Source organism: Chelon labrosus, assembly GCF_963514085.1.
Source record: "Chelon labrosus genome assembly, chromosome: 8".
In the NCBI taxonomy this organism is placed as follows: Eukaryota; Metazoa; Chordata; class Actinopteri; order Mugiliformes; family Mugilidae; genus Chelon; species Chelon labrosus.
The window spans coordinates 12,122,007-12,146,791 of record NC_140358.1 but is presented as its reverse complement, the minus strand read 5'-3'; the positions used below and the strand labels follow the sequence as shown (position 1 = coordinate 12,146,791).

The 24,785-nt window shown below is 42.2% G+C and overlaps 5 protein-coding genes across 7 annotated transcripts; 4 read left to right on the top strand and 1 right to left on the bottom strand.

Moving 5' to 3' along the window:
• The first annotated feature begins 222 nt into the window (after positions 1–222).
• clp1 (cleavage factor polyribonucleotide kinase subunit 1) lies at positions 223–3,360 on the top strand. 2 transcript variants are annotated; one of them, XM_084550153.1, is made up of 6 exons: positions 223–296; positions 954–1,228; positions 1,394–1,501; positions 1,602–1,721; positions 2,130–2,267; positions 2,385–3,359. In XM_084550153.1, the coding sequence occupies exons 2-6, from the start codon at positions 956–958 to the stop codon at positions 3,069–3,071; spliced, it is 1,326 nt and encodes a 441-aa protein (XP_084406279.1). In that variant the 5' UTR covers positions 223–296; positions 954–955; the 3' UTR covers positions 3,072–3,359. The 2 variants fall into 2 exon arrangements, with proteins under 2 accessions (XP_084406279.1, XP_084406280.1); XM_084550154.1 differs by lacking the exon at positions 223–296 and having other exon boundaries at positions 898–1,228; positions 2,385–3,360.
• Positions 3,361–4,554: 1,194 nt separating this feature from the next.
• Positions 4,555–15,126, top strand: LOC311492193 (palmitoyltransferase ZDHHC5-B-like). 2 transcript variants are annotated; one of them, XR_014699207.1, is made up of 12 exons: positions 4,555–4,677; positions 6,161–7,549; positions 7,951–8,072; positions 8,201–8,358; positions 8,843–9,015; positions 9,115–9,217; positions 9,377–9,468; positions 9,728–9,860; positions 10,362–10,470; positions 10,627–10,733; positions 11,540–12,569; positions 12,944–13,071. XR_014699207.1 is itself a non-coding variant. In XM_084550400.1 (12 exons), the coding sequence occupies exons 2-12, from the start codon at positions 7,401–7,403 to the stop codon at positions 13,047–13,049; spliced, it is 2,181 nt and encodes a 726-aa protein (XP_084406526.1). In that variant the 5' UTR covers positions 4,555–4,677; positions 6,161–7,400; the 3' UTR covers positions 13,050–15,126. The 2 variants fall into 2 exon arrangements, 1 of the variants encoding a protein (XP_084406526.1); XM_084550400.1 differs by having other exon boundaries at positions 11,540–12,468; positions 12,944–15,126.
• Positions 15,127–15,145: 19 nt separating this feature from the next.
• Positions 15,146–18,291, bottom strand: tmx2a (thioredoxin-related transmembrane protein 2a). Its single transcript, XM_084550401.1, has 8 exons — positions 18,088–18,291; positions 17,897–17,957; positions 17,378–17,491; positions 16,867–16,943; positions 16,364–16,470; positions 15,992–16,057; positions 15,773–15,902; positions 15,146–15,669 (listed from the first exon to the last, which is right to left on the bottom strand). Exons 1-8 carry the CDS (start codon positions 18,274–18,276, stop codon positions 15,490–15,492), a joined length of 924 nt encoding a protein of 307 aa, XP_084406527.1. The 5' UTR covers positions 18,277–18,291; the 3' UTR covers positions 15,146–15,489.
• A 121-nt stretch (positions 18,292–18,412) lies between these two features.
• Positions 18,413–21,140, top strand: pmf1 (polyamine modulated factor 1; the record flags this gene model as incomplete). Its single annotated transcript, XM_084550226.1, has 5 exons — positions 18,413–18,660; positions 19,151–19,256; positions 19,983–20,083; positions 20,251–20,446; positions 20,973–21,140. The coding sequence occupies 5 exons, from the start codon at positions 18,413–18,415 to the stop codon at positions 21,036–21,038; spliced, it is 717 nt and encodes a 238-aa protein (XP_084406352.1). The 3' UTR covers positions 21,039–21,140.
• Positions 21,141–21,225: 85 nt separating this feature from the next.
• med19a (mediator complex subunit 19a) lies at positions 21,226–24,720 on the top strand. Its single transcript, XM_084550225.1, has 6 exons — positions 21,226–21,597; positions 22,037–22,159; positions 23,365–23,498; positions 23,629–23,725; positions 23,813–23,907; positions 24,357–24,720. Exons 1-6 carry the CDS (start codon positions 21,378–21,380, stop codon positions 24,420–24,422), a joined length of 735 nt encoding a protein of 244 aa, XP_084406351.1. The 5' UTR covers positions 21,226–21,377; the 3' UTR covers positions 24,423–24,720.
• Positions 24,721–24,785: the final 65 nt, after the last annotated feature.

Here is a 24,785-nt window from a genome sequence, read left to right as displayed (position 1 = left end):
TAAGGAATTATGTTAAAAGTCCAACCAAAACATTTTGCATCGAGTGCATGACTTTATACAGTCATGATTGTTATTCTGATAACATGTCTCAATTTGCTCAAGCTCTTACACGCATTTTGTGTCACAGTTATCAAACAAACCCGTTAGTCTGATCCACCCTCTGATGCTCTGAAGCGAACGTTGACTGCTATTGGTTGCTAAGGACGTTACGTCATCTTCACGCGACGAGCCCGGGACCTGTTCCTGACCGTTGAATTTATTTTCATTCTACAAAAAAAAAGGCTTGAAATAACCATGTAAGTATGAAACATATAAAACAATCAATTCGTAAACATTACTCTAACGCCACGATACGCGTTGAGTGCCGTCTGGAGTGTCTCCATGCAGTTATTCCGCCTTTACTTATTTTAGTAAGGCTGGATTAGCCGTGGCCTGCTAACGTTTAACTGGACTGCGTTGTGCTGAAGTTAGTTTTCAACTTAAGGAAGTACGAGTTACCTGAATTAAACCGTATCCCCATCCTGTCGTTTACGTCGGTGCCTGTTTTCTGTTTTACACCTAACCCTAAGTGCAGAGGTTGGGAAACACTGGAGGGAACTGACCTAATCACGTTTAATACTCGTGGTTCTTTGGGTGTGTGGGTATGATAGTGTAAACTTTTAGTTTGTAAACAACATCCAAACACCACTTATACATTAGATGTTAAACTGTATAATGTGAAGCACTGTATCTACTATTTTATTTCATCTCAATGTTAAAATTATGTTTATTTATTTGACTGTTTACTCCAATATGCTGGTACAATGGTTGAATATATTAGAGAACTTGCTGAAAAATGCACATGTATTTGCATTTTATAGTAGCGGCGATTGCTCATAAACTATATTAATATATTAATAGTAGTATTTGATGCATACTGCCATTTTTTTGTGACCTGGAGTTTGTCTTGTCAGTCATGGCAACAGAGGTTGTGGAAAAGGCGAGTGAAGATGCTCCAGCATCTGGGAAGGTCAGCACCAGGTTTGACCTGGAGAAGGAGACTGAACTTCGGTTTGAGGTGGAGGCAGGGGAGGCGGCAGAGCAAGTTGATTTGGAACTTCTCACCGGAATGGCAGAGGTGTTTGGATCAGAGCTGAACCGCAACAAGAAGTACACATTTGGACCAGGCTCCAAGATTGCAGTCTTCACCTGGCAGGGTTGCAGTGTGAATCTTTATGGGAAGCCAGAGGTGAGCAAGCGCCTTACAGTTTTTGAAAGTTTAAATGTGTTTGTTCTGAATATTGTTTCACTTAGCAGTGAAATATATGTCCGTATCAGATTAAAACTGTGCTTTTGAGAGTTTTACATAATTAATTAAAGGCTCAAATAACCAACACCTCTGGCATCACCATAGGTAGCTTATGTGTCAAAGGATACTCCCATGCTGCTCTACCTGAACACACACGCTGCCCTGGAACAGATGAGAAAACAGGCAGAGCGGGACAACGAGAGGGGGCCGAGGGTATGTTTTAATAAGGAATAACTTCTTTCAGGGACCAAAATGTGTTGCAATTGTCAGATCCCAATAAATGCTATTTAAATGAAACAATTAATTGGCCCAGGTGATGGTGGTAGGACCTACAGATGTCGGGAAGTCGACAGTGTGCCGGCTGCTCCTTAGCTATGCTGTGAGGGTTGGCAGGAGGCCCACACTCGTGGAACTGGATGTCGGACAGAGTGGGGTAAGATGAACTGCCTTTATCGTCATAAACATTTTTACGAGACTACAGAAATTAGGAGAGTAGTACTAGCTGACATTTAAATCATTAGCATCATTCCCTGTGGGCTGAATAATCTTGGAGTTATGCAAAGTGATACCACATCATGTTATTGCCAAGTTACAGACACATGTTAATTATCTTCTTGATTGATGGTGAAGAATGTGAATACTGCAGACAGAAATTTTCTTTTACTCCCACACTGAATTATAATTGTCAGTTATAATTGAACACAGACATAATTGATGTAGAGCAACAGTGTTAACAGGCTGCACTGTTTATTTCTTTTTTTTGCTTTCAGAGTGGCTTTGTATACATTGATTATGCTATTCTTAACAATACAAGGTGCTAAAGAACATTGTGATCCTTCAGGTGTCTGTACCCGGGACAGTGTCTGCACTGTGCATTGAGCGTCCAGCAGATGTGGAGGAGGGTTTCTCAGTCCAGGCTCCTTTGGTCTACCACTTTGGCTCCACTACTCCAGGAACCAACATCAAACTTTACAACAAGGTGGATAGAAAAATTCTAGGCCATTCCCAGAAACAATGTAAAGAAAAGGCTGTATCTTTATTAGTGATTTTGTTTTCCTGTGCCCGCTTTAACCTTCTCCTCTCCTCTCCTCTGTAGCTGACGTCATGCCTGGCCGAAGTGTTTTCCCAGCGTTGTGAAGTCAACAGGAAGGCCAGTGTGGGAGGCTGTATTATCAACACTTGCGGATGGGTGAAGGGCTCTGGATACCAGGCTCTGGTCCACTGTGCTTCAACCTTTCAGGTGGATGTCGTGCTGGTGTTGGACCATGAAAGGCTATACAATGAACTCAAACGAGACCTCCCTCACTTTGTGCGGGTTGTGCTCCTACCCAAGTCTGGGGGAGTGGTGGAGCGTTCCAAGGAGTGTCGAAGAGACACTCGAGATGAGAAGATCCGTGAGTATTTCTATGGCTTCCGTGGCGTGTCCTACTACCCTTTTTCTTTTGAAGTGCGCTTCTCAGACGTCCGTATCTACAAGATCGGGGCTCCATCTATCCCGGACTCGTGCCTGCCATTGGGAATGTCTCAGGATGACACACAGCTAAAACTGGTGCCTGTGACACCTGGGAGAGACCTCACGTATCATGTACTGAGCGTGAGCAGTGTCGAAGACGGACATGAAGGAGCTAGAAAGGGTATAGTGGAGAGCCCTGTGTGTGGCTTTATTGTGGTAACTTACGTGGACACTCAGGCACAGGTGATGAAAGTGCTATCACCAGCACCCAGACCACTGCCTAGACATACTCTGCTTATCATGGACATCCGCTTCATGGATATGAAATGAATCAACACCTCGGGGAAGAGGACTCAGAAGTGGAGGTCCATGATGCATTTTTTGTTTTTGAACTCTCTTGTTTGATATTAGTATGGTCTACAGATAAAAAGATTCAATTATCGGTGGCAGTTGTAATTATTCCCCATTTTATAGACCACTCTGTACAGTCATCTGTAGTAAGGGATGTTTTATCAGTGCTGGAAGGATTTCCTTGCTAATCTGTTTTATAATATTGTTATAATATTGTTATTTTTTTCTTGAGCAATAAATGTTTAAATGGAAAAAAAATAAATCTCTGTTTGTTTTAATTATAGTAAGTCCATGGTCAGTATATGCAACAGTTTTGTCAGTTTGCATGGGTCCAATAATCTAGTGAAGAAAACATTTATCTGAAATTTGAACACAACCTAGTGAAAATAACTATTCATTGGCTTTTACTGCTCAGGGAACTAGGTATGTTTTCACAGTATCAGGGCGACAGTAATTGTTTGGGAGCACTACAATAGGAGCTAATTTAATGTTTGTTATGTAAACACTGGCCATCTCACACTAGAGCTCATTGCGTACCTATATCCTATTTAAATTTTTTTTTACATCATTAACGTGTACATATTTTTCAAAGAAGTAGGATGCCATTTATCAGCACACAATAACACTGGTACAACTGTGTGAACCACAGCTCGCCAAATGACACAACTTTATTGCAACATATATTTCTTCAGCTCGAGATTATTCTGCATAATTTGTTTCTGATATTCTTGTGGTTGTCTTGAAACGTCTCTTTAAGGCTGCTTTACTAAAAGATGTCACTCTTCTGTGTCCCAGTTGTCATATTTACTGTATTTTCTGCTCTCAGCACTATATTTAATCAGCAGCGTGTGGCCTCACTGTGGGTGGATCTGCTATGGGGGTTTGAAATGACCATCTGGGTTCTGCAGTGAAAGCTGCACAATGAAGAACCAGTTTGAGACACCAAAATTAAATGGGTAATAGTTTTTTATACATCAGATAACTTCATATAAAATATGAGTATAAGTAGAAAAAAATAAAAATAAATGGACTTTTGCAAGCAGATGTATATGTAGCTGTATATACACCTGAGCAATGTGGCACTCTAAAACTGATAAACTGGTAATTAAATAAATTACACTTTTAATGATTTATTAAAAACCACCGTGTCCTCTTGTCACGATGATGTCATTGCGCAAGCACCGGCCTTGTTTGTTGCTGCTGTTAGTTGCACAATAAAATCATATAAAAAAAAAATGGCTACATGTTCTTCCTCATATTAACAGTTGCAAAATTGACAATTTGAGGAAAATATTAACTTTGTATTTGTTACCATGGTAAGACGTGTATCGTTAAGAGGGTCAATTGATATTAGTTTCAATATTTGATCATCGTAAGTAATGTTTCTGTGTTTACGCCGTTCCAATAAACCACACACCCCTCGGCCTCTGATTGGCTGTTCGTCCCACCTGAGCTACAACGGACTAGTTCCGGGATTCCGATGTCGGCCTAGCAAGCGAGCTAAGTAGTTTGCTAGCGGCTAACTCAAGGAGGACCGAAACTACCCACACCCTACGGACAAGACAGCTTGCACGTTCAATATTAGGTACGTGTTCTACCTGTCTCTTGTAATGAATATTTAGCCGAAAGTGGTTACAGTTGTCTCACCAGTTATCAACGAAAGCTGGTCCGTTAGTGTAAAGCTTCTCTGCTAGCCAGGTAACTAACGTTAGCTAACTATTTTAGCTGTGGGAAAAGGACTGAGCAGTGTCGCAAAAAACTTTCGAAGCTAGGAGAAAGCTCGCCGACTGATGATCAAGTATGAAGCGCGTTTAAATCACATTATTACGCCTCGCTTAAACTAAAGCTTGCCAGCGTTTGATAGTTTAAAACTGCGGTGTGTATTTTAACGATGATGATGATAATGATGTGAGAATATACTGGTAACGTTACTTGTCTTGACTAAACCTAGCACTGCCCTGGCCTGCTGTCAAACGCCTGGTCTTGTTTTACGTTATTACTCAGTAAATGAAACAATAGTCAATCTGGTGATCTAGTTTTAAGTGACACGTGTGACATCAATTGTGTGTGTGTGTGTGTGTGTCACGTCTGGTCGGAGAATTGATTAATTTGTCTCGACCTGCCACTTAACGGCGCAGCTTGCTAGGTGCAGATTGTTGCGGTGACATGACAGGCAAGGCTCGACACGGAGATTTGGGGATTAACATCCATTATAGTCGGTGGTGGTGGGGTGGGGGGGGGTGGATTTGTTGTAGGGCAGATGAGATGATTACCAACCGGCCGACTGACACTCTGTTGAGGCTACATCTCTTTATTTGCCAGTACGGATGATTGTTGAAGAGAGAGGGGTGTGTCCAAACTATCCGATTACACTGTTAGTCAGGATCTGTTTTCACGACGCACGGACGAGTTGCTCATCTGTAGATAAGGGGAGGTGGGGAATTAGCATGAAGTATGTGTCAAAGGCGTCCAGCCTCGTCACAGATCGCTGTCTCCGCGCTGCTTTGAATATCAGGTAGTGGGAGGTGTTTCGTTTGACAACCTGAGGGCATGGAGGTGACAGTTGCCTGCTTGACAACAGAGAGCGGTTGAACAACTCTGCTCATGAGTATTTGTGAGAAGTGCATGCTCATACAGAGTAATGCAAGCTTTTAAGGACAGCAAGACGTCAGTGTGACTGTTGTGAAATCAGTGTGAAACCTTTGCTTCTCTCAGATAGCTTTTGCCCTCGAGCATAACATGGAAATCAACCGTGGACTAAAAGGCTGTACCTGTTATATGAAACACCTCTGTTGTTGTGTAATATTATTGTATATATCGTGTTCTTCTTTGTGTCATTGTACATGATGCCACAGCTTTTTGTATGGAACTGCTGTTGATGATAAAATATATTAAACATCGCCAAAATGCTTTATGTTTCTGTTTCGGTATTGAACAGACTATAGGGATGAGGACATGTTTGGTATTTGCCAAGCGCTAATTTCAGCTGTAACCAATTTTGCAACATTACTTTTTGTCTACTTAGGTTTTGCCTGTGGATGATTGTGTGATATATTTTTTTTTTACAGGGGCATCCATCAACTTGCCCACGGACCCAGTGGGTGAAAGAAGACAAGGAGCCAAAGAACAAGGACTAAAATGGATTAGACTACATAGCACCTATGCTGTAGATGGCTTTCTTTAAAAGATGCAAAATGGGAAAGGAGATCTATCTGCAGAGAATTTGGAGATGGGAGAGGTCGCTATATCCAGACTCAGCCAAGTGCCGTGACATTTCTGTGACATACACAGGGTTTCTCTACGGAATGAGCTGATTTTGTCCCTTCATTGTCAAAAAGACTGAAGACGGGGACTCAGAAAAGATCCAGGGGACCTATTTGAACAATTTTACTTGCAAAGACAAGGCTAGACGTCTTTTTCTTATTTTTTTTTTACGTTAAGCAGCTTTCTACAACAGTTTTAAAAGTGAATTTGTTTGTTTAGTTGTTTTTTTTTCTCCCCCCCACTGGCTTCGTTTGAAATGCTTGAACTGTCCCTCCTGCCGCCATCCTCAGTTTCTTCCACCCACCCAGTGCCTAAATAAGTCCTCTCGGGACTATCGCAGAAGTCATCAGCAGCTGCTGCGCTCAATCCTCTGCCTGTTCTCCTCCATGTGCTTCTGCTTTCCACCCACTACCTCTTTAATTTTCTGCTCTTTTCTTTTCATATTAATTTTCCCTGAGAAGGACAATCAGAACTCAAGCACAGCGATACGGTTTAGCGTAAACACAGAGTTTTCGGAGTATTGAGAAACCTAGATTGCTCCAGTGTTGGTTGTGTGTGCGAGTGTCTGTGGTTTTGTGTATATGCACGGGAGTGGTAGAAAAGTACTGGTGCCAGGGAGCAGATTAAGATTAGATCTATTTATGTATATTTGTTGCACCAAATACACTTACATTTAAGCCATACAAAAATATTTATGAATTAACTACACATATTTTTGTATCATATTGCTCTTGCACAGTTTTGCTTTTTTTAAGATTATGCACACAGATTAAACAAGCTGTACACATGTAAGTAGAGCTGTATATTACTCTATAAAAACATCCTCTGTTTGGTTTTTAGTGTTTGGATACAGGGAGTCCCTCATGTTCCCAGTCAGCTGCTGCTTTGCATAGTGTTGGTTTGCTTTTCCACTCCGTCGTCATGGCCCCTCCTCCCAAACACCTTTTTCACCATTTTGACCTGTGAAGCGCCACTGTACTGTAGGGAGACAGTAGATTTCTACCTCTCCTCTCTCTGTCTTCCTCCCCTCTTTCTCCGTCTCTGATGCCGGGCTTCAGTGGTGGGGGGGTTGGGGGAGGAGTAGGCGGCCCTGCTTCTGCTCCTCCCCGTCCATTTCGACCCAGCCGATATGTCCCGGTGTCTGCAGCCACTACTTTCCTTGTGGGATCCACGACCCTCTTTTTCTGCTTCACGTGAGTGGTCTAAATCATACACACAGAGGGCCCACATATCTGTTCTATGTATATACTAATAATGGTCATGCTAATATGTATTTGCTAAATGTAAATATATGAAGAAATGCTGTGGTTTCTTTAACTTTTACTTATGCAGATAATTTTAAACGAATGCAGAGCTCTCCTTTCAGTAACACGTGCCCACAGTTTCTTATAATCACACCTGTGAGCTGCTCATTTACAATCACAGTCCGTCATTCTGGCCACCAAATAGCTTCAGTGGAACCTTGCACATAGGCTTATCAGCATTTGCTCATTGGGTGTGGAGTGATAATTTTGCCGTCTGTGTCATGCAAGCAAGAAGTGAGCGTGCTTGCGTGTAATGTAATGTTGGTTCCACCCCTTTTAATATTGTCCAGGTGTCCGTGGTTGTCAGAGTATTTCTCCCCTGTCATTCCCATCTACAATGCCGTGATCTTCCTCTTCACCCTCGCCAACTTCTGCATGGCCACTTTCATGGACCCTGGAGTCTTTCCCAGAGGTAGGCGCAAGTCATCAGTTTTGGTGCGCAGGACTTTGCCCCGCAATGCTTTTGATTTTACTGTCGGGCAGCGTAATCAGCTGTTGTGATGTGGGCACATCCTCAGTTTGCTTATCTCTTGTGTTTAGCTGAAGAGGACGAGGACAAAGAGGATGATTTCCGCGCTCCGCTCTATAAGACGGTGGAGATCAAAGGCATCCAGGTGCGCATGAAGTGGTGCTCAACCTGCCGCTTCTACCGCCCGCCACGCTGCTCGCACTGCTCAGTCTGTGACAACTGTGTGGAGGTACACACACACACACACACATATACAGACACGATGTTGTGGACTAGGTGTATAGTGACTCCAGTATAGAAATGAATTTATTTAATAGTATATATGAGTATGAAATGTAAATAAAAGTCAGGCAACAACTCAGACAGGAGTTTTTTTTCCTCAGGTGTTCTTGATATTACTGTTCCTGTTATGTAAACTCTATGTAAAACCCAATCTTGTCTGTGTAATCTATTAAAATATACACTTCCCAAAACATTAGCTACTCTGTGATGTACTTTAGATTTAACAGCAAATTCTGATTTCACAGTAAGCTTCTGTAAACTCCTGTGTGACTTGACTGCTCAGCCCAGTTCTGTCCTATTCTTAGTTTTCCATGTGTGAATGTGGGAGGTGGAAACTGTGTGGACATCTGATTTGCTGTATAGTAATCATCGCTTATTGTCCTCTCTCATGTCTTTACCAGTGCTTACACCTCTTGTCCTTTCTCTCCCAGGATTTTGACCACCATTGTCCGTGGGTAAACAACTGCATTGGTCGTAGGAACTATCGGTATTTCTTCCTCTTCTTACTCTCCCTCACCACCCACATCATGGACGTATTTGGCTTTGGCTTGGTTTATGTGCTGCACCACCGCCAGGAGCTGCACACGCCACATTCTGCTGTTACGTATCCTTTACCTGGCGCCCCATAGCCTTTTCCAGTCTTACGTACATTGTTATACGTACCCGAGTGTTTTATTTGATCGCCTTGACCCTCTCTTCTCAGTATGGCTGTGATGTGTGTGGCTGGTCTGTTCTTTGTCCCAGTAGCTGGCCTGACTGGGTTCCACATAGTCCTGGTGGCCCGTGGTAGGACCACAAATGAGCAGGTATGTACAAAAACTGTTTGCATGCGTCACATCTTGCATCACTGAATTCATTTAGACACATTTTGCTCTCCTGTGTTGATTATGTTGGCATCCATGTGGGTTGGAAGTGATGTGTAATTAAGCGTGGTTGTTTTTGCGTCTCCCTCCTTCCCACTGTAGGTGACGGGGAAGTTTCGGGGAGGTGTTAACCCTTTCACCAACGGCTGCCTGAGGAATATTTCACATGTGCTCTGCAGCTCCCAGGCCCCGAGGTCAGCCTTAATCTCTTCTCTCTGCACTCATCTGTTTACTCTCCTCCTTTAAGACTTTTGCTTCGCAGTCTTTTTCCACTGCCTCTTTCTTTCCATTGCGCTCTCTCCTTGTTCACTTTTCCACCTTCCTTTTTTATTGTTCTCACTTGTTTTTTCTCAGTTAATGGAATATGTGAGGACAGGCCTTCTGGATTCTGGTGCTGGATTTTGTTTGCTTGTATCATTTTAAATTGGATTTAAATATATGGATACTTTCTAGGTACATGGGCCGGTGGCGGAGCCGTCAGGCAGTGGAAGTACAGCCGCCGTTTCTTAGACCGCCTCTGACTGAGGCCCAACTAGAAGCCAAGATCCTGGACAACGGCATCCAGAATGACCGACACAGCACCAGGGTGAGTGATATAAACAACAAAAACATGCAGTTCACTCAAGGAAATCTATATTCATAAATAGACATACTCATCATACACATGCATTTTGAAGCTGTTCAGAATCTACTGGTATATACTGCTTGTTTGACTTTATATATTATTGTCTATGATGAGAAGAATTTTTTGTTTTGACATTTTAATAGATGATAATGAGTGGTGCACACTATAGGGCTTTCAGGCCCCCCAATTAACACATAAAGTGTAAAATTACGCTGAAAAACTTTCATGTTTGTTATTTTGACAGTTTCACAAATGTGACAAAACTGAGAAAAATGTGACAAAAGCACTGAACCTGATATAAACAGTTTGAAACAGCTGATAAACACTGTATTGAAGCTGTTGGCATGGATACTGATGCCAGTTGTAATTCTGCGAATCATTAAGTTAATAGAGATGCATTAACTACCCAGTTCTGCTCTTCCTCTTGGAAAAAAAACCAAAACATTATGTCTTCTTTTTCAGTCCAAGAGCAGTCTAGACCAGATGGAGAGCCAGTCAGCTGATGCAGAGCCTCCCCCTCCTCCAAAGCCGGAGCTTCGTTACCCTGGCCTGCCCCGTGCTGACACAGAGGGTAAGGCTGGCATACAAATGCACGGTTTCAAGTGAACCTATGTAGTCACAGGTGTTGACCATAGGGCCTGAAGGTTTTACCTCTTACGGATGAGTGTTTGTTTTTTAATCACAAACACACCTTGTTCAAATGTCACTCTTGGTTTCTGTCACTCAGAGAGCAGCTTGTTGACTGAAGCTCCACCGACGCCGTCAATGTACAAGTACAGACCAGCATACAACAGTCCAGGAAGGAACCACACTGCCCTCACACATCCCAACAAGGTACATGTCAGTTCACATTTGCACACACTGAACTGTACTGGCATTACAAACATGCTGTATATCAGTGTAATAATCAGGGGTTAGTGAAGTTAATCACTTACCTTTGCCTTGAAACATAAGACGCACGGAAATTTAAATCTGTACTTTGAATTGCACACAGCCATGTTTAGTAGTTTAGTAGAAAAACAGGCAGATGTGGTTAACCTAACGGCACGAAAAGGAGCAATGAAAGCAGAACAAAGAATGTCCTACAATTTACTGTAACAGGTGGACTGGTGGCTGTTATGCCCTCCCCTTTCTAATTTCCCTTGTGGTTAATACATGACCCTCTTTTTTGTTTTCACTTTAAATTGATCATTCAGTGGCCATCGGTTGATCAGTAAGTCTCAGTGTGTGTGTGTGTGTGTCCCTTGGCTGTCTTTGTGTGTTTGAGTGGGTCTATCCTTCCCCCTGAGACTGCATTGACTGGTATGTGTATGTACCTTATATGTATTCCCATTCATGTGTTGATACACACGGTCTTTGACATGCAGTGTCAGTGCTTGTTCGAACCAGTCAATGTTTCCAGTCCAGTAGTGTGATGATGGAGTAGAGCACCGGTCAAGCATCCAATTCTCCCCACCACTCTTTTTTATGTTAGAATCTGTACAAACGCTGTTTTCTGTGTTATGGTTTCTATTCCTAAGGTAAGATTGTAATTTTCATCTTCTTTCCTCTTCACTCCTGCTTTCATCTTCATCACACTTTCCCTTACCCTCTTGCCTCTTTACATTTGCTCTGTCTTTCCTCCTCTTTCCTCTCCTCAGATGATGCGTGGGGAGAGTCTTGACTCTCCATCTTCTTCCATCCTCCAGTCTAGCCGTCAGCCTAGCTATCGCTCGGAGCCGAGCAGCCTGGATGGGGCCACAGTGGTGGGAGGAGGTGTAGGGGCGCGCAGAGGGGGAGGGGAGAGGGGTGAGGGCCCCGGAGGCCCTGGCGGGACTGCTGGGGGGATGATGGGTGGCATGTCAGGTTACTCCCTGACTGGGCGCTCCTACACCTCCTACCCATCCTCTCTGGTCCTGTCCACTGGTGGCTCACGCTCCTCCAGCCTGCGCTCAGCACACACTGCACATAACCCGCTGGCCACGCTCCAATCGGAGGGCACTACAGACACCAGCTACAAAAGCCTGGCCAATCAGACACCTCGGAACGGCAGCCTGTCCTATGACAGCCTGCTCACACCATCCGAGAGCCCAGAGTTTGAGTCAGCCGCCCATGAGCTGTCACCGCAGAAGCCTCATGCTCCATTTCCGTCGGCGACTATAACAGGCCGCCCTGAGGTGGTGTCACCCAGTACCCCGCTGCGGGGCTACACGTCGCCCTTCCTCTCAGCTCAACTCGCCCAGCAGAGGGAGGGGCAGCTGCTCCAGGGCTCTGCCACTTTCTCCTCCCCTCATAGAGCCTACCTTCGTGCTGTCAGCCCGCCCCCTCCCTCCTCCTCTAAGCTTCCTGAGCACTTGCTCCAGCATAACCAGGACTTCTCTTCCCGACCTCCTCGTAACCCTTCCTCCTCGTCCTCTTCCCCTGGGGCACGCTCACTAGAGCCCCCTGTCTCCCCGCCACCCCGCGGCCTGTCTCTTGGCAAGTCTCCGTCTTACACTGGGGAGGCAGGGCCTCAGTACAAGCCTCGGCCTGCAGGAGGAGGCACTGTGCTGGGAGGGGGAGGAGTCGGAGGAGGGCACCAGGTTCCACAGTGAGTAGTGATCCGTCGCCGGGTCCGTCAGCCTCCTTCTCCTTTTCCTCCTCTTCTTCCTTCCCGGTTTGTGTCAGCCCTCTTCTTCTTCCCTGATCTGTGTGAGTCTTCCTTTTCCTCTTCCACAGTTTACAGTCTTAACTTGTTCAGTGTTCAAGAGTTGTGTGTGTGTGTGTGTGTGTATGTAGTTCAGTCATTCGAATGCGTTTTCATATTAAATGCATGCCATTATGTGTTTAGCTCTGAGACAGCATGCCGAACTGTGCTGTGGTTCACTTCTGTTCAGTAGACTTTTGTTTACTTCCTTTCCTTGAATGCCTTACAAGATCCAAGGTAGAGAAACATTTGCTGTTTGTTGTCTTTTTTTTGAAGTAGAACCACTCACCGCCACCTCCCTTTCTCCTCTCTCTTCATTCCTAATGTGTCTCTCCTCCTACTCCCCATTTCCTCCCCTTCTGAATCGCTGTCCAATCAGATCCACCTCTCGCCCAGTCTTGGCCAACCACACCACATCCAAACCTGGGGGCGGAGTGAAGAAGGTAACCGGCGTCGGAGGGACCACATATGAGATTTCGGTTTGAGTGACAACAAACATCTCGCACGGTCTATCACAAGGAGGGGAAAAGGTCACTGGACACCTTCCACTGTTCTCTTACCTGAGCTGGATATTATTCATGACTACAGACTCCTGAAAAATGACTGTTTTCTGCTGCAATGGACTAAAGGAGCCGACCTGTCTGGTACCCACTTTGTTATCTTTGTAACGCCACTGGCCATTCTTCTCTGCCAGCCTTTCGGATATGAACAAAGAGTAAGTGGGGACATTGGTTCAATTTAAAGAGGATCAACTGTCTCCATTTATCCACTTTGTGAGCCATAGACTGATGTGACTGTATCATCACGGTTGGGTACTAATGTGTCTATATGCATAGCTATTCAATGATTTGCTATTTTACTTTTGGTACATTAGCACACAAGAGTATTGACGACGGTGTTAAGGAGAGGATGGCCTTTATCCAGTGGATGTAAAATGTAAAGAGGGAGGAGTTAGGACTGCTGACCAATTGAAACGTTTGAAAGGACCACACAGCCTGTATGTTAACTGAGAATCAAGGAGGGAAGAGTCCGACCTATAAACACAGTATCGTTTTAGTTTTATAAATCTTTTTTTAAATATTGTTTTATATAAATGTATAAAATCTTACAGATTATTATTGGGTCAAATTGTCAGGTATAGAAGATTACTATTGATGAGGGTGGCAGATGTACTGTATGTAATTATTCATGAACGCGATTTCAAATCAGTTGCCTGTTTAGAATTGATGGCTGCATCAGCCACTCACGAGCTCTAACTGGAAAAATTCATCATCCAGAGAGAATGATGATCGTTTGGACAAGTCGCAGATTAATTGAGCTTAATTTCTGAAAAGCCACAAAGAAATTTTTGATTCTCACGATCGCAGCACAAGCATCTTTGTGGAATGTACGCTTGTAATGTTTATGCTAGAGACATTATGCAAAATCTGTTCGTAGCTTTAAGATCATAGTGCGTCTTTTGGTGTTCATTATTTTCTCTTCTTTTCTGTAATGTTTTGTCTTGTCAGTCATTCAAGATGCTAGCAACCTTATACCTTTAACGGCTGGCCAGCCAAATAGGGGCAGTGAGGGAAGGGCTTATTTATTTCACCAGACAAAACAACCTTGTATTTCTGGAAACTATTTCAAACCAGTCTCTGTTCTTTTTATTTAGGTTTTTTTTTTTTTTTTTTAAAGAGAAGAGGAAGTATGAATATTTTTTATGGAAAAAAAAGTATAAATGAAATTGTAAATGCCACTAAATAGATTAATGAGGGACTGGCTTGCAATGGTAGACTCTTGATTGGTTTTTGCCTTGAGACTGTTCTTAGTGAAGCAGGCGTGTTTTTATTTTTTACACTTTTCTGAAAAAATGTAAGGAAGATTCGATTTTTTTGATTGTTTGCTCATTTAATGTTAAATTTCTGTAAAGGTACACTTTGTTTTTACCCACTGCCACGTTGAGCAAAGATTAATTAGAAGAAGGGAGGTGCGTTTTCTTTCTAGATTGGGCATTACAGTAAAGAGCAAAGGGTTTATTTATTTTCTTCTGTCAAGGCCCACAGCAGTGTTTGCAGCAGAATGTCAAAGCTGTCTGAATGTGGCACATTTTCTTTGGCGCTTGAAGCACACGAGTATCGTTCGTCAGCCCAAAACAACTTAGGATTCGTCGACCTTACCAGGCTTCGTCTTCGGTGTGCATGTGATTTTCGTTTGTTGTGCTGAATGCTTCACTGGCGTGCATTCTTGTGAGATTATTGTCAAATGCCCATCCAGTCCCTGTGTGGGTGGCGTCAAGAAAAGAAGCATCATTAATGGCACAAGCAGCCGTCGTAAAGAGATAAAGAGTTCTTGTGTTATTTCTCTTCCAGTTCTGGCCAGCGATGGTGGCCACTGATCAATCTGAAACAATGTGAGTATAGCAAGTATAGATCTGCGTGAGATAAAATATCGCTGTTGTGGGCTGTGATGAATGGAACGAGTTTCACAAATATCTGTAACATGAAAAACATTTCCAAAATGGCCTTATAAATAATTTTTAAAAAGATGTCTTCTCAGAATAAAAGGTCAAACTGTTAAAAAGTGAATGCGTCATGAATCTTATTTGCACACAACCTTGTAATCACTTTTTACTTTGGCTTCAAAATATGACAAAAGTAAACACAATACTTGCAAAATACAGACAGAATACGTTGAGATGAAAAAAAGACAAAAAAAAGTTCTCAAATAGTTTAGATGAGTTATAAAATGTCCCCAAATCAACTGCATCACCCCGTCACACCAGGTAAGTGTGGTCTGGCTTTTTGAGCATTTATTTTTCACAGTAAAGATGGTATTGTGACAATATCTACTGGTTGCATATGTTTTCTCTCTCTCCATTGCATAATGTTCTGGACTTCTACAATAATGTAAGGCATGGACATTTTGGGAACGAGTCTTCCTCTTTCACTGATCTTTCTTGCTCTCTGTGGGATGCTCTTGGTTGTCGGTTTCAGAATGAAGCTCCTCGATGCCCTCTTCTGGCTGAGTGCCGTCCTGCTCCTCTTCCTTCAACCCACGGGTTTTGCTCAGCTTCTTGGATTTTTGGAAGAGCTCGTTGAGGTTAAACTCTCTGATGATGTTCTCCTAGGGATAACATTCAGAACCAGCGTCATTATCTGCATCAGTAAGCAAGAGACACAAACTCAGTCCATCCTTCCTGTGTTTGTAACAAACAGAATAGACAAACCTCATTGAAGGTCCAGGACACAGCTCTCCCTTTATTGTCCACCATGGGACGTCTCATTATTTCCTTCCCTCCTTGAAAGAGCACCAGCGAGGGCAGCTGCTTCGCCAGAGGGGATGTGCTAACCCTGTACCTGTATTTAAAGAATTTATGGGCCAGTCAACACACACAGTGGAAACAATAGTGAGGCATTAAAGCTGCATCACGGAGACAATGACTGACCTCTGTGAAACTTCTCCATAGCGACCAATGTCCACCTTCCCAAAGCGGAGTCCAGCAGAGTTGTACCTGCAGTAAGCAAGGGAAGATGCACAATTCAGCCATCTTAAATTATGTCTGTAAGACCTGAACAATCATGATTTTACAGTGAATGTAGACCGGCAAGGAACTCGTACATAACAAGTGTCTGTAAGTGAATGTTCAGTCAAATATGAACCGTACTTCATGGTTACTCACTAGTGCAGCTGTGTTTGTGTCAAAAGCAGCTGCCTCTTAAAGCTTAACCAGACATCACATATAATATTAACAACTGACTGTAACCTGGAAACCCCGGCTAAGCCATAGTTGAGTAAAGAGAGAGAGTATATTTCTCACTTGAGCGAAAGATCAGCGAAGACAGGAGCAAAAGACTGGCATTCGGAGGACCAGTTGGCGTAGAACTCGACGATCCAGGTGACACGACTGTCCTTCTGCAGCTCCTCCTAATGAATCAATTACACAAAATTAAATTAGAAACAGACAACGCTGGTGTAGCCTTCACTCATTTATATTTACTCACCTCCCAGACTGGGGTATCATCAGTAAGGGAGGTTTAGTGTTGTTTTTTTTTTTCGTCTGACATTTAGTTAATATAATATTAAGTGGAAGACTCCCGTTGCAATAGACCTCCCTCTGTGTGATGGAGACTGTTCAAAAAACATTCATAAAATATGTTTGATGCAACTGCATCTTTATGTTCTTATTATACTGACCATAAACTGTATGAGTAAACAATGTAAAGTGTCCCAACAGACTGAGCTGAAAGTAACTCCCAGCAGTTGTGTTTTTCTTTAACATCACAGAGACCTGATGTTCTTCTTCTACGATAAAGGACTCACGTCTATCGTGGTGTCACTGAAGTACTTGATGTACTCTGGACCCATGTAGAGAGGTGGCTTACAGATCATGACAAACGCTGGAGACAAAACACAGATAAGCAGAAAGATAAGTTTACACTGAATCACATTAATAAAAACTATTTCTACATCTAAGCTGAAAATCCTTGTTCAACTTGAATACACACAAAAATCTTAAAGGTTTTGTCGAAAGTTGAAATTTGTTGTTCAGTTTGGCAAAGTGCCTGAGTGTCGTGGCACAAAAAAATAAAAATCAACTCATGCCTCTAAGGTGGTTTTTCAACACTGATGTACTAGAAAACACTGATTACAGTGCCTGTTATCATAAGTCACAATTTTGGTGATTTTCACTGGTTTAGACAGTAATCTAATAACAAAAGTGAAGTGTTTATTACAATTTCCAATTTGCTATCTGAAGTAGAGGCGACACGCTTGCACCAAAGGTTTTTCGAAATATCAATGAGATGTGCGGGAAAGAATTCTTAACACTGACCGACACACAGTACAAGGTAGAGGATGCCGAGCCGAATGTCCAGCCTGAAGAAGAGGATGACGTTGGCCACTTTACTGAACAAGAACAGGTTGCCTACGTGCTGCTCCAGTGTGACTGAGAAAGAGAGAGGGGGGAAGAAAAGAGGAGGAACAATGAATGGAAACCTTCTCGCTGCTCACCAAGGTCAGAAGAAGGTGGGATTACACTGCAAATGTAATGTTTACACAACACTATGGTGAACCACAAATCAGACCACAAATTCCTATTTGGTTAAAGTTTAACAGCGACACGTTATAAAGACACATACCTACCACTGTTAGACAGGACACACAAATTATGACATTTTTGGTTAAAGATAATTAATTATTAGGAAATATATTCATTCTGATGCTTTCCATGGTTAATTGAGTGATGTGACTGTTTACACTGTAAACAAACACATGGCATGAGTGGGTTTACACATAAACAAATGTATGCATGTGTGTGTAGGTGTGTGTGTTGGGGGGGATGGTTACTTACTGGCTCTTCTGTTCTTCATCATCACTATTGCACTGAGAAACATGAGAATCTCCAGCTCTCTCTGTAAAGTAAAAAGACAAATGTCATGAAACAACTCTGAGAGACATGTGAGCAAATTAGCAAACTAGTCTGCCCCACCATATTTAGCACCGGGCAGCACAGCAGTGCAACACTATCCCCAGCACGCTCACCCAGTCAAAGTCGCAGGAGTTGCCGTCCTCTCTCTGGGTCGCCAGGTGCTCGCACAGACCTGGAGCCTTTCTGACCACCATGAAGGCTATGGTCATGAAGAAAGAGGTGATATAATACGGCTTCAGCAGCCATTTGTAAATCTGAGGTAAGTGGTACAAGAAGGTACAAACTCCTGTGATTAAACCCATGCTGGCAGAGACGACTCCCCTCCACGACGGGTCAGAGGAGAAATGACAGCTGCTGAACTGAGCCACCAAGTTAAACTGCGCTTGCGCCGTTCACATCGAATTTGTCCTTTTTGGCTACCCGTAGATTTGGCGGGTAATGCAAACTGTAAACAGGAAGTTGAAAATGGAGACAGGCAGAGTAACACAGAAAGAGAGCGAGAATAAAATGTGTGCTAAAGACTCAGCTGAAAAACTTAGTGATGAAACTCCAGGAGAAGCTTCCTCACAAATGTCGAACCGGGAGTCGGACGGTAAACCGTCGTCCGGAAAGGCTCACTTCAACAGGTTAAAGTTGTTCGACAAAGTGATGCAGACGAGCCTGAACAAGTACATCGAGCATGTCAGGTAACATCTTTGTATTTATTATGTAAACCTGTCCTGAGACGATGGCGAATGATTGTATTACTTTATGTTTTTAAGGTAAATTACAATATAATGGTGTTAACTTTGCACGAGACAAAAGCTAAAGTGAGTTAAACAGCTGGTTTAAAAGGTAGCAAGAACCACATAAAGAACAGTGTTATCAATGATGTGAAAGACTGAGCTCTTCCAAGTGCCTTTACATGTCCTTTTTTAAATCTAACTCTATGTACTTGAATTAAATATATGATATGTGATAAACACGTTAATGAACCAAATCTTCACATGTGAGAAGCTGCAAACAGTGAATCGTTTGCATTTCCCTCAATACGTGACTTTACAGTTACCCAGTACTAATTTCTGCTCAAAGAATAGTCAGCTATTCATTTCACTATTAGGTCAGTTAATTGAGGAAAAAGTTAAGTTTAAAGCCACACTTCATTGTATTTTGTGTTCCCACTATTTTCACTTGCAGCTTTAATAGATTCGCCAGCATATTTCGTCCGCTGTACAAGAAGAACCCTCAGAGGATGGAGAGCATTCACAAGCAGTTCATAGAGGAGTTGAAGAAGACTATACAGGTGAGCAACACATCATATTAATACGATGTGTAATGAAACTATAGATGGAAACTCTACTGCCTTTTTGTTAATATGATATACAATTCACACTGTATTTGTACAGTTGGATGTGTTTGTTTGTTTGTTTGTTTGTTTGTTTGTTGGTTTCTGTACTTCAGCACATTCAATTCAAGTACAAAAGCAAGTAAGAAAGATCAGTAAGATAAGTAAGATAAATCAGAAGATAAGTAAGATCACAATAAGGCTCCAAAACATGTTGAATCTGACATATTAAAGATAGTATGTTTGCCAGAATTAGTGCTTAGGTTGGCTTTAAAAAGCTGGTGGTTACAATAAATAAGCTAATTGTAATAATAGAAAATGGCAAACAGGCTGGTAGACAAAGGAGCACAGATCTTATAGTACAAAATCATTTGTGTTGTGAAGAAAAGCCTGTTTATGGACAAGAGTGAAAAGAAGACAGCAGGATGATAGGGTTGTGGAACATGTGAAATGAAATAATGAAAAAAACAGTTTAAATAGTTAAATAAAAGTGTGGAGAAAGAAATGAACAATTATCTAGCGCATGGTGCAGGTCACCCTAAACATATTGCCAATACAACAACAACAGGTTTAATAACAAAAAAATGTCCAAATGCTTGTAGTTTGTGTGTGCAGTGTGCACTGGTCTACATGCTTTTATTCTCACTTGTTTACATGACGATCTGTGTTTCCATGTCTGCAAAGGAGGACATCAACAGACTAATTGAAGAAGGACGGTTGGAGTTCAAACTGAATGAGCTGGACAAACTGGAGAGAGCTGCCAAGAACAATGCAGACCCTGCATGGTCAGTACACAGAAATAAAAATGTCTCTTATAGCTTCTGTTTTCACTGATTATATATATACCACTGCACATTCAGACCTTCAGATCACCCCTTTAATATTTCCATTTTGCGACGTAATTAAATGTCAAATCATTTTAAGCTCTTATCCATTTCAATTGTTCTTTTAGGCGGCCAAGTGGGGTTCCTGAGCAGGACTTTTGCAGCTTTTTGATGCCATACTATCAGAAGCAGGAAGCCTACATGCGGCTGGAGCTGAAAAAAATTCAACAAGAGAATGCCGCCTTGGCACAGAAGGTTCAGGCTGGTAGAGAAAGGATTGCTCAGACTGAACATCTTGTTTCTACAGCTGTTGATGAGTTGAAGGTGAGACAAACAGTGGTAAAAGACACATTCGTACAGGATAAAATTCACAAGAAGTCATATTCAGCATTGTTTTTACATATAAACAAGTGTAAACAATGTCCTTGAGATTTTAGAGGTGACATATACAGTACATATGCAAGGGAATTCATCAGTTACCTTATACATAATGCATAAACACTATTTACTTTGTCTCATATTTACTTTCTAATGTTATTTCCACAATTCTGCACCAGGTATATAAAAGTTCTTATAATGTAAATGTTTCAGTTTTTATGGAATATTCTTTGTAAGTGCTCAAAGGGCAGTGTAAGAAAAACACTTAAAACAATCAGATTGTGTTATGCAACCACACGGTAATTTACTTTTTAGATTGCCAAAACATTTATTTAGTTCGCCACCTTTCGTTCAACTTCATTGGATTTATTTGGTAAATTTAAAAAAACATCTGACTGTGACATAAATATGGAAATAAAATGGTTTGTCTTGAGTGTTAACAATATATCATGTGTTTTTCTCTCACTTTTAGACCTCAGCATCAGAGTTTCAAAGGCTGACATCTTCTCTTTGCCCTGCTGATGTCTTTGATGTGTGATCTTCAATCTTTCTCGACGTGTCCACTAACTTAACTGTATATATTATTTTTTTGTGTGTTTATTTTTCCTGCTTTCTTCAAATAAACCCGAAATGTTGGAACTCAAAATTGTTTCTCTGATTTTTGTTCGTGTATACACCGACCTTTACGGTATGTGTGCGTGCTTGTGCCCGGTATTACGGTAATACGGTGGGCCATGAAAATAAAGCCACAAAGAAGAGTCGAGTCGATTAGTTGACACTCGGATGGATTCATGGTGAAGCCTTTCGTTACTAACAGGCCATAAGCTACAAGAACCCGGCGTTTTCTTTCTATATAAATGTATTATTTGTGATAGTTATGACGGAAATGTTTTCAACTCTGTACGGGCAAAATGAAGCTCAGGGACCGCAAGGCTCGTCGTCTCTGGGTTTCGGACCGGGGAAACCTCCGCCGCCTATGCCGCAAAACCAAGTCTCCATGTCGGGGCAGATGCCACCCCAGCTCGGGGATGAAGGGCCTGCTCTGCGGAAGCCCGGAGCCATGAATGAACCTTTCTACTTACTGCGGGAGCTTCCTGGTACAGTCACATTATTAGAACAGCCGGATACTTTTTGTGTAATTTGTCTTTTTAATTAAAGAAATAGTCTGTCAAAGGTTGCTAAGCAGTTTGTAAACAATACTAGCTAATCTTAGCTAACTGGAGAAATGTTGGCTAAAACATTGAGCAAGCTAATTGCTGTCATTAGCCTACTAGCTTTACATATAAAGTTATTTTTTAATGCCTTACAATATAGCATTTCCAATTTAGTTTCCTGTTAAAACGCTCGTCTTATATTTAAAATTAAATGTTATTTATACAACGTTTAATTTGACATCATAGGAACGAGCATCCCTGAAGTGACAGCTGGTCCGGATGGAAATGATCTCCTATTCCACCAAGATCCACTTTGCGTTACGTTTAAATTAGCTGCATATTAAATGATCGTGCTAATGTTCATCTGTGATAATGTGTTCAGTGGGAAACGAGTTGACGGGCAACACCAACCTCATCACTCACTACAACCTGGAACACGCCTATAACAAATTCTGCGGGAAGAAAGTGAAGGAGAAGCTCAGCAACTTTCTGCCAGAGTTACCAGGTGGGTAATGGGGCGAGGCACAAATGTGGGGAAACTGTTATTGATCAGGGTGGCACTGTCAGAAATTCATGTGCACCTACAGTGTGCACATGAATTGGATCTCTGTTGCCAGGGGGATGTAAATAATGTGCAATAATGTGGTACATATCAGAGTAACGTAATGTGCTGGAGTACCCATGTTTCCCAGAAGAGCATTTAATGGTAATGATGTTTGTTACTTAACTGGTTAGTGGTTTCAGTGTTGTGTCTGATTGATGTATATTTTGTGTGTGACACAAGTTCTGCAAGTCATTTATTTATTGTTTTCGATGACTGTCTAATTTCTCCCCTCCTTGTGAGGATTAAAGCTGCAGCAGCACTTGCTTAACTAAAATGAACTTTATTGTACAGTGGCGAGGTGGTTAGCACTGATGCCTCACCGCAAGAAGGTCACCGGTTCGAATCCATGGGCCGACTGGGCCTTTCTGTGTGGAGTTTGCATGTTCTCCCTGTGTCTGCGTGGGTTCTCTCCGGGTACTCCGGCTTCCTCCCACCATCCAAAGACATGCTGGTTAGGTTAATTGGTGATTCTAAATTGGCCGTAGGTGTGTGTGTGAGTGTGAATGGTTGTCTGTCTCTGTGTGTGGCCCTGCGATGGACTGGTGACCTGTCCAGGGTGTACCCCTGCCTCTCGCCCGATGACAGCTGGGATAGGCTCCAGCAGACCCCTGTGACCCTTAACAGGACCAAACGGGTATAGAAGATGAATGAATGAATGAATGAACTTTATTGTGAGAATAACATTGTGGATTATGGCCTTCATCTGGGTCAACAAAAATACATCTTGCTCTTTTCCGGTCTCTAAACTGAGCTTACAGGTCAAATGGCAACTTAAGGGCCACAGGACAAAATAAAGTGATGTTACCTTCGCACCCTGCCAGTGTATCCACGCCATATCTATCTTCTTGAGATGTTGAGAGTTACGTAGATGTAACGTTGTGGTTTCATATCTGATCTAAGCTCCCCACGGTAGAAAATATATTAATGAAAACTCTATCAGCTCACTGATGTTACCGGCATGCTGCTGCTTTTTCTCTTGACATAGGTTTGTCTCTAAATTTCTCCCAGTTCGCACATTTATTTAACTGTGAACACAACTGAACTCTTGTATTTTGATTTCTGTCACACTTTCCAATCCTTCATGTCCTTTCTGTTCTGTGCGTCAGGTATGATCGACTGTCCGGGCACTCAGGACGGCAGCTCATTGCGTTCTCTGATCGATAAACCTCCAGTGTGTGGGAACTCCTTCAGCCCGCTAACTGGCGCTCTGCTCACAGGCTTCAGACTGCACACAGGACCGGTACGTACAATACAATACATGAGACACAAAGACACAAAAAAAAATTCTGGCTCACTTCAAATAGGCCTCCCTAAGTTGTCTACTATATTGTTCTGATGTTAATTGCATGCATTCTTATGTGTTTTTCCAGCTCCCAGAACAGTACAGACTGATGCACATACAGCCTCCAAAGAAGAAGAGCAAACACAAGCACAAGCACCATCGACCACAGGACCCATTACCGCAAGGTTTGATTTAAACTCATCTATACGTACTGATGCAAAGGAGTGTAACATGCTTCCGGGTCACTGACCTACTTGTTTTTGATGTAACAGAAACTCCTTCCGACTCTGATCCCAAGAAGAAGAAGAAAAAGAGAGACGACGATCCCGACCGCAAGAAAAAGAAGAAAGACAAGAAAAAGAAGAAGGTAAGAAAATCAATCAAAACCCCAGAACATTTCCAGCTAGACATTATTTAGGGATCCTGATGCAGTCACTGGCAAATTAAACTAAGTTTAACCCCAACAAACCTCTCTCTATTTATCATCTTAAAACTTACCCAATATTTAACCAAATACCAAAACTAAGCTGAAAGCAGTGTCAATTAATGTTTCAATTTCATTCAATATTGATTCATTTTGAGATATTTTAGTTAAGAAAGAGATTTTCACAAACACATGTTGTCATTGCTTTTGAAGATTTGTGGTATTTCGACGATATTTTACCTCTAGTTCGCATATTGTGCATAGGTCTTTACTTTCGTCCATTTATAATTCCAAAATCTTCAGTGATTAAATTGTTGAGAGCACATAGCATTATTAAATATAAACCGGGAACGTTACATCTTTCTTTCTCTCTCTCCCTCTCTCTCCTCCAGAACCGACACAGTCCCGACCACCCGGGCCTCGCTGGATCACAACCCAACAGCAACAGCCTCAGATAGACGGGAGCCCACTGTGTGCATGCCTGAATGTGTGGTTTTGTAAGAGGATGCGTGTGTGTTTTACAGGTAATTGTAATATTGAAGAGTACATTTTATGAGAGAAGCAAATGATTTGCAAATGGGCGCATGGTGTGTGAGAATGAACGACGTGGACCGACATGTTACAGAACAGTGTAAAAGGCATATGAGCTGTGTGGGGACGTGGATGTCTGAGCAGGCACCGTATGTATGTCTCTCTTTAATTTTCTTGTGATATCTTTTGACCACAATGCCAAAATCAAATAAACTTTGGTTATTATCTTTGTTTGTACCTCATCCTAAGACATTTGCATAAGATTGTTTAAAAAACTTTGCCAAGAAATA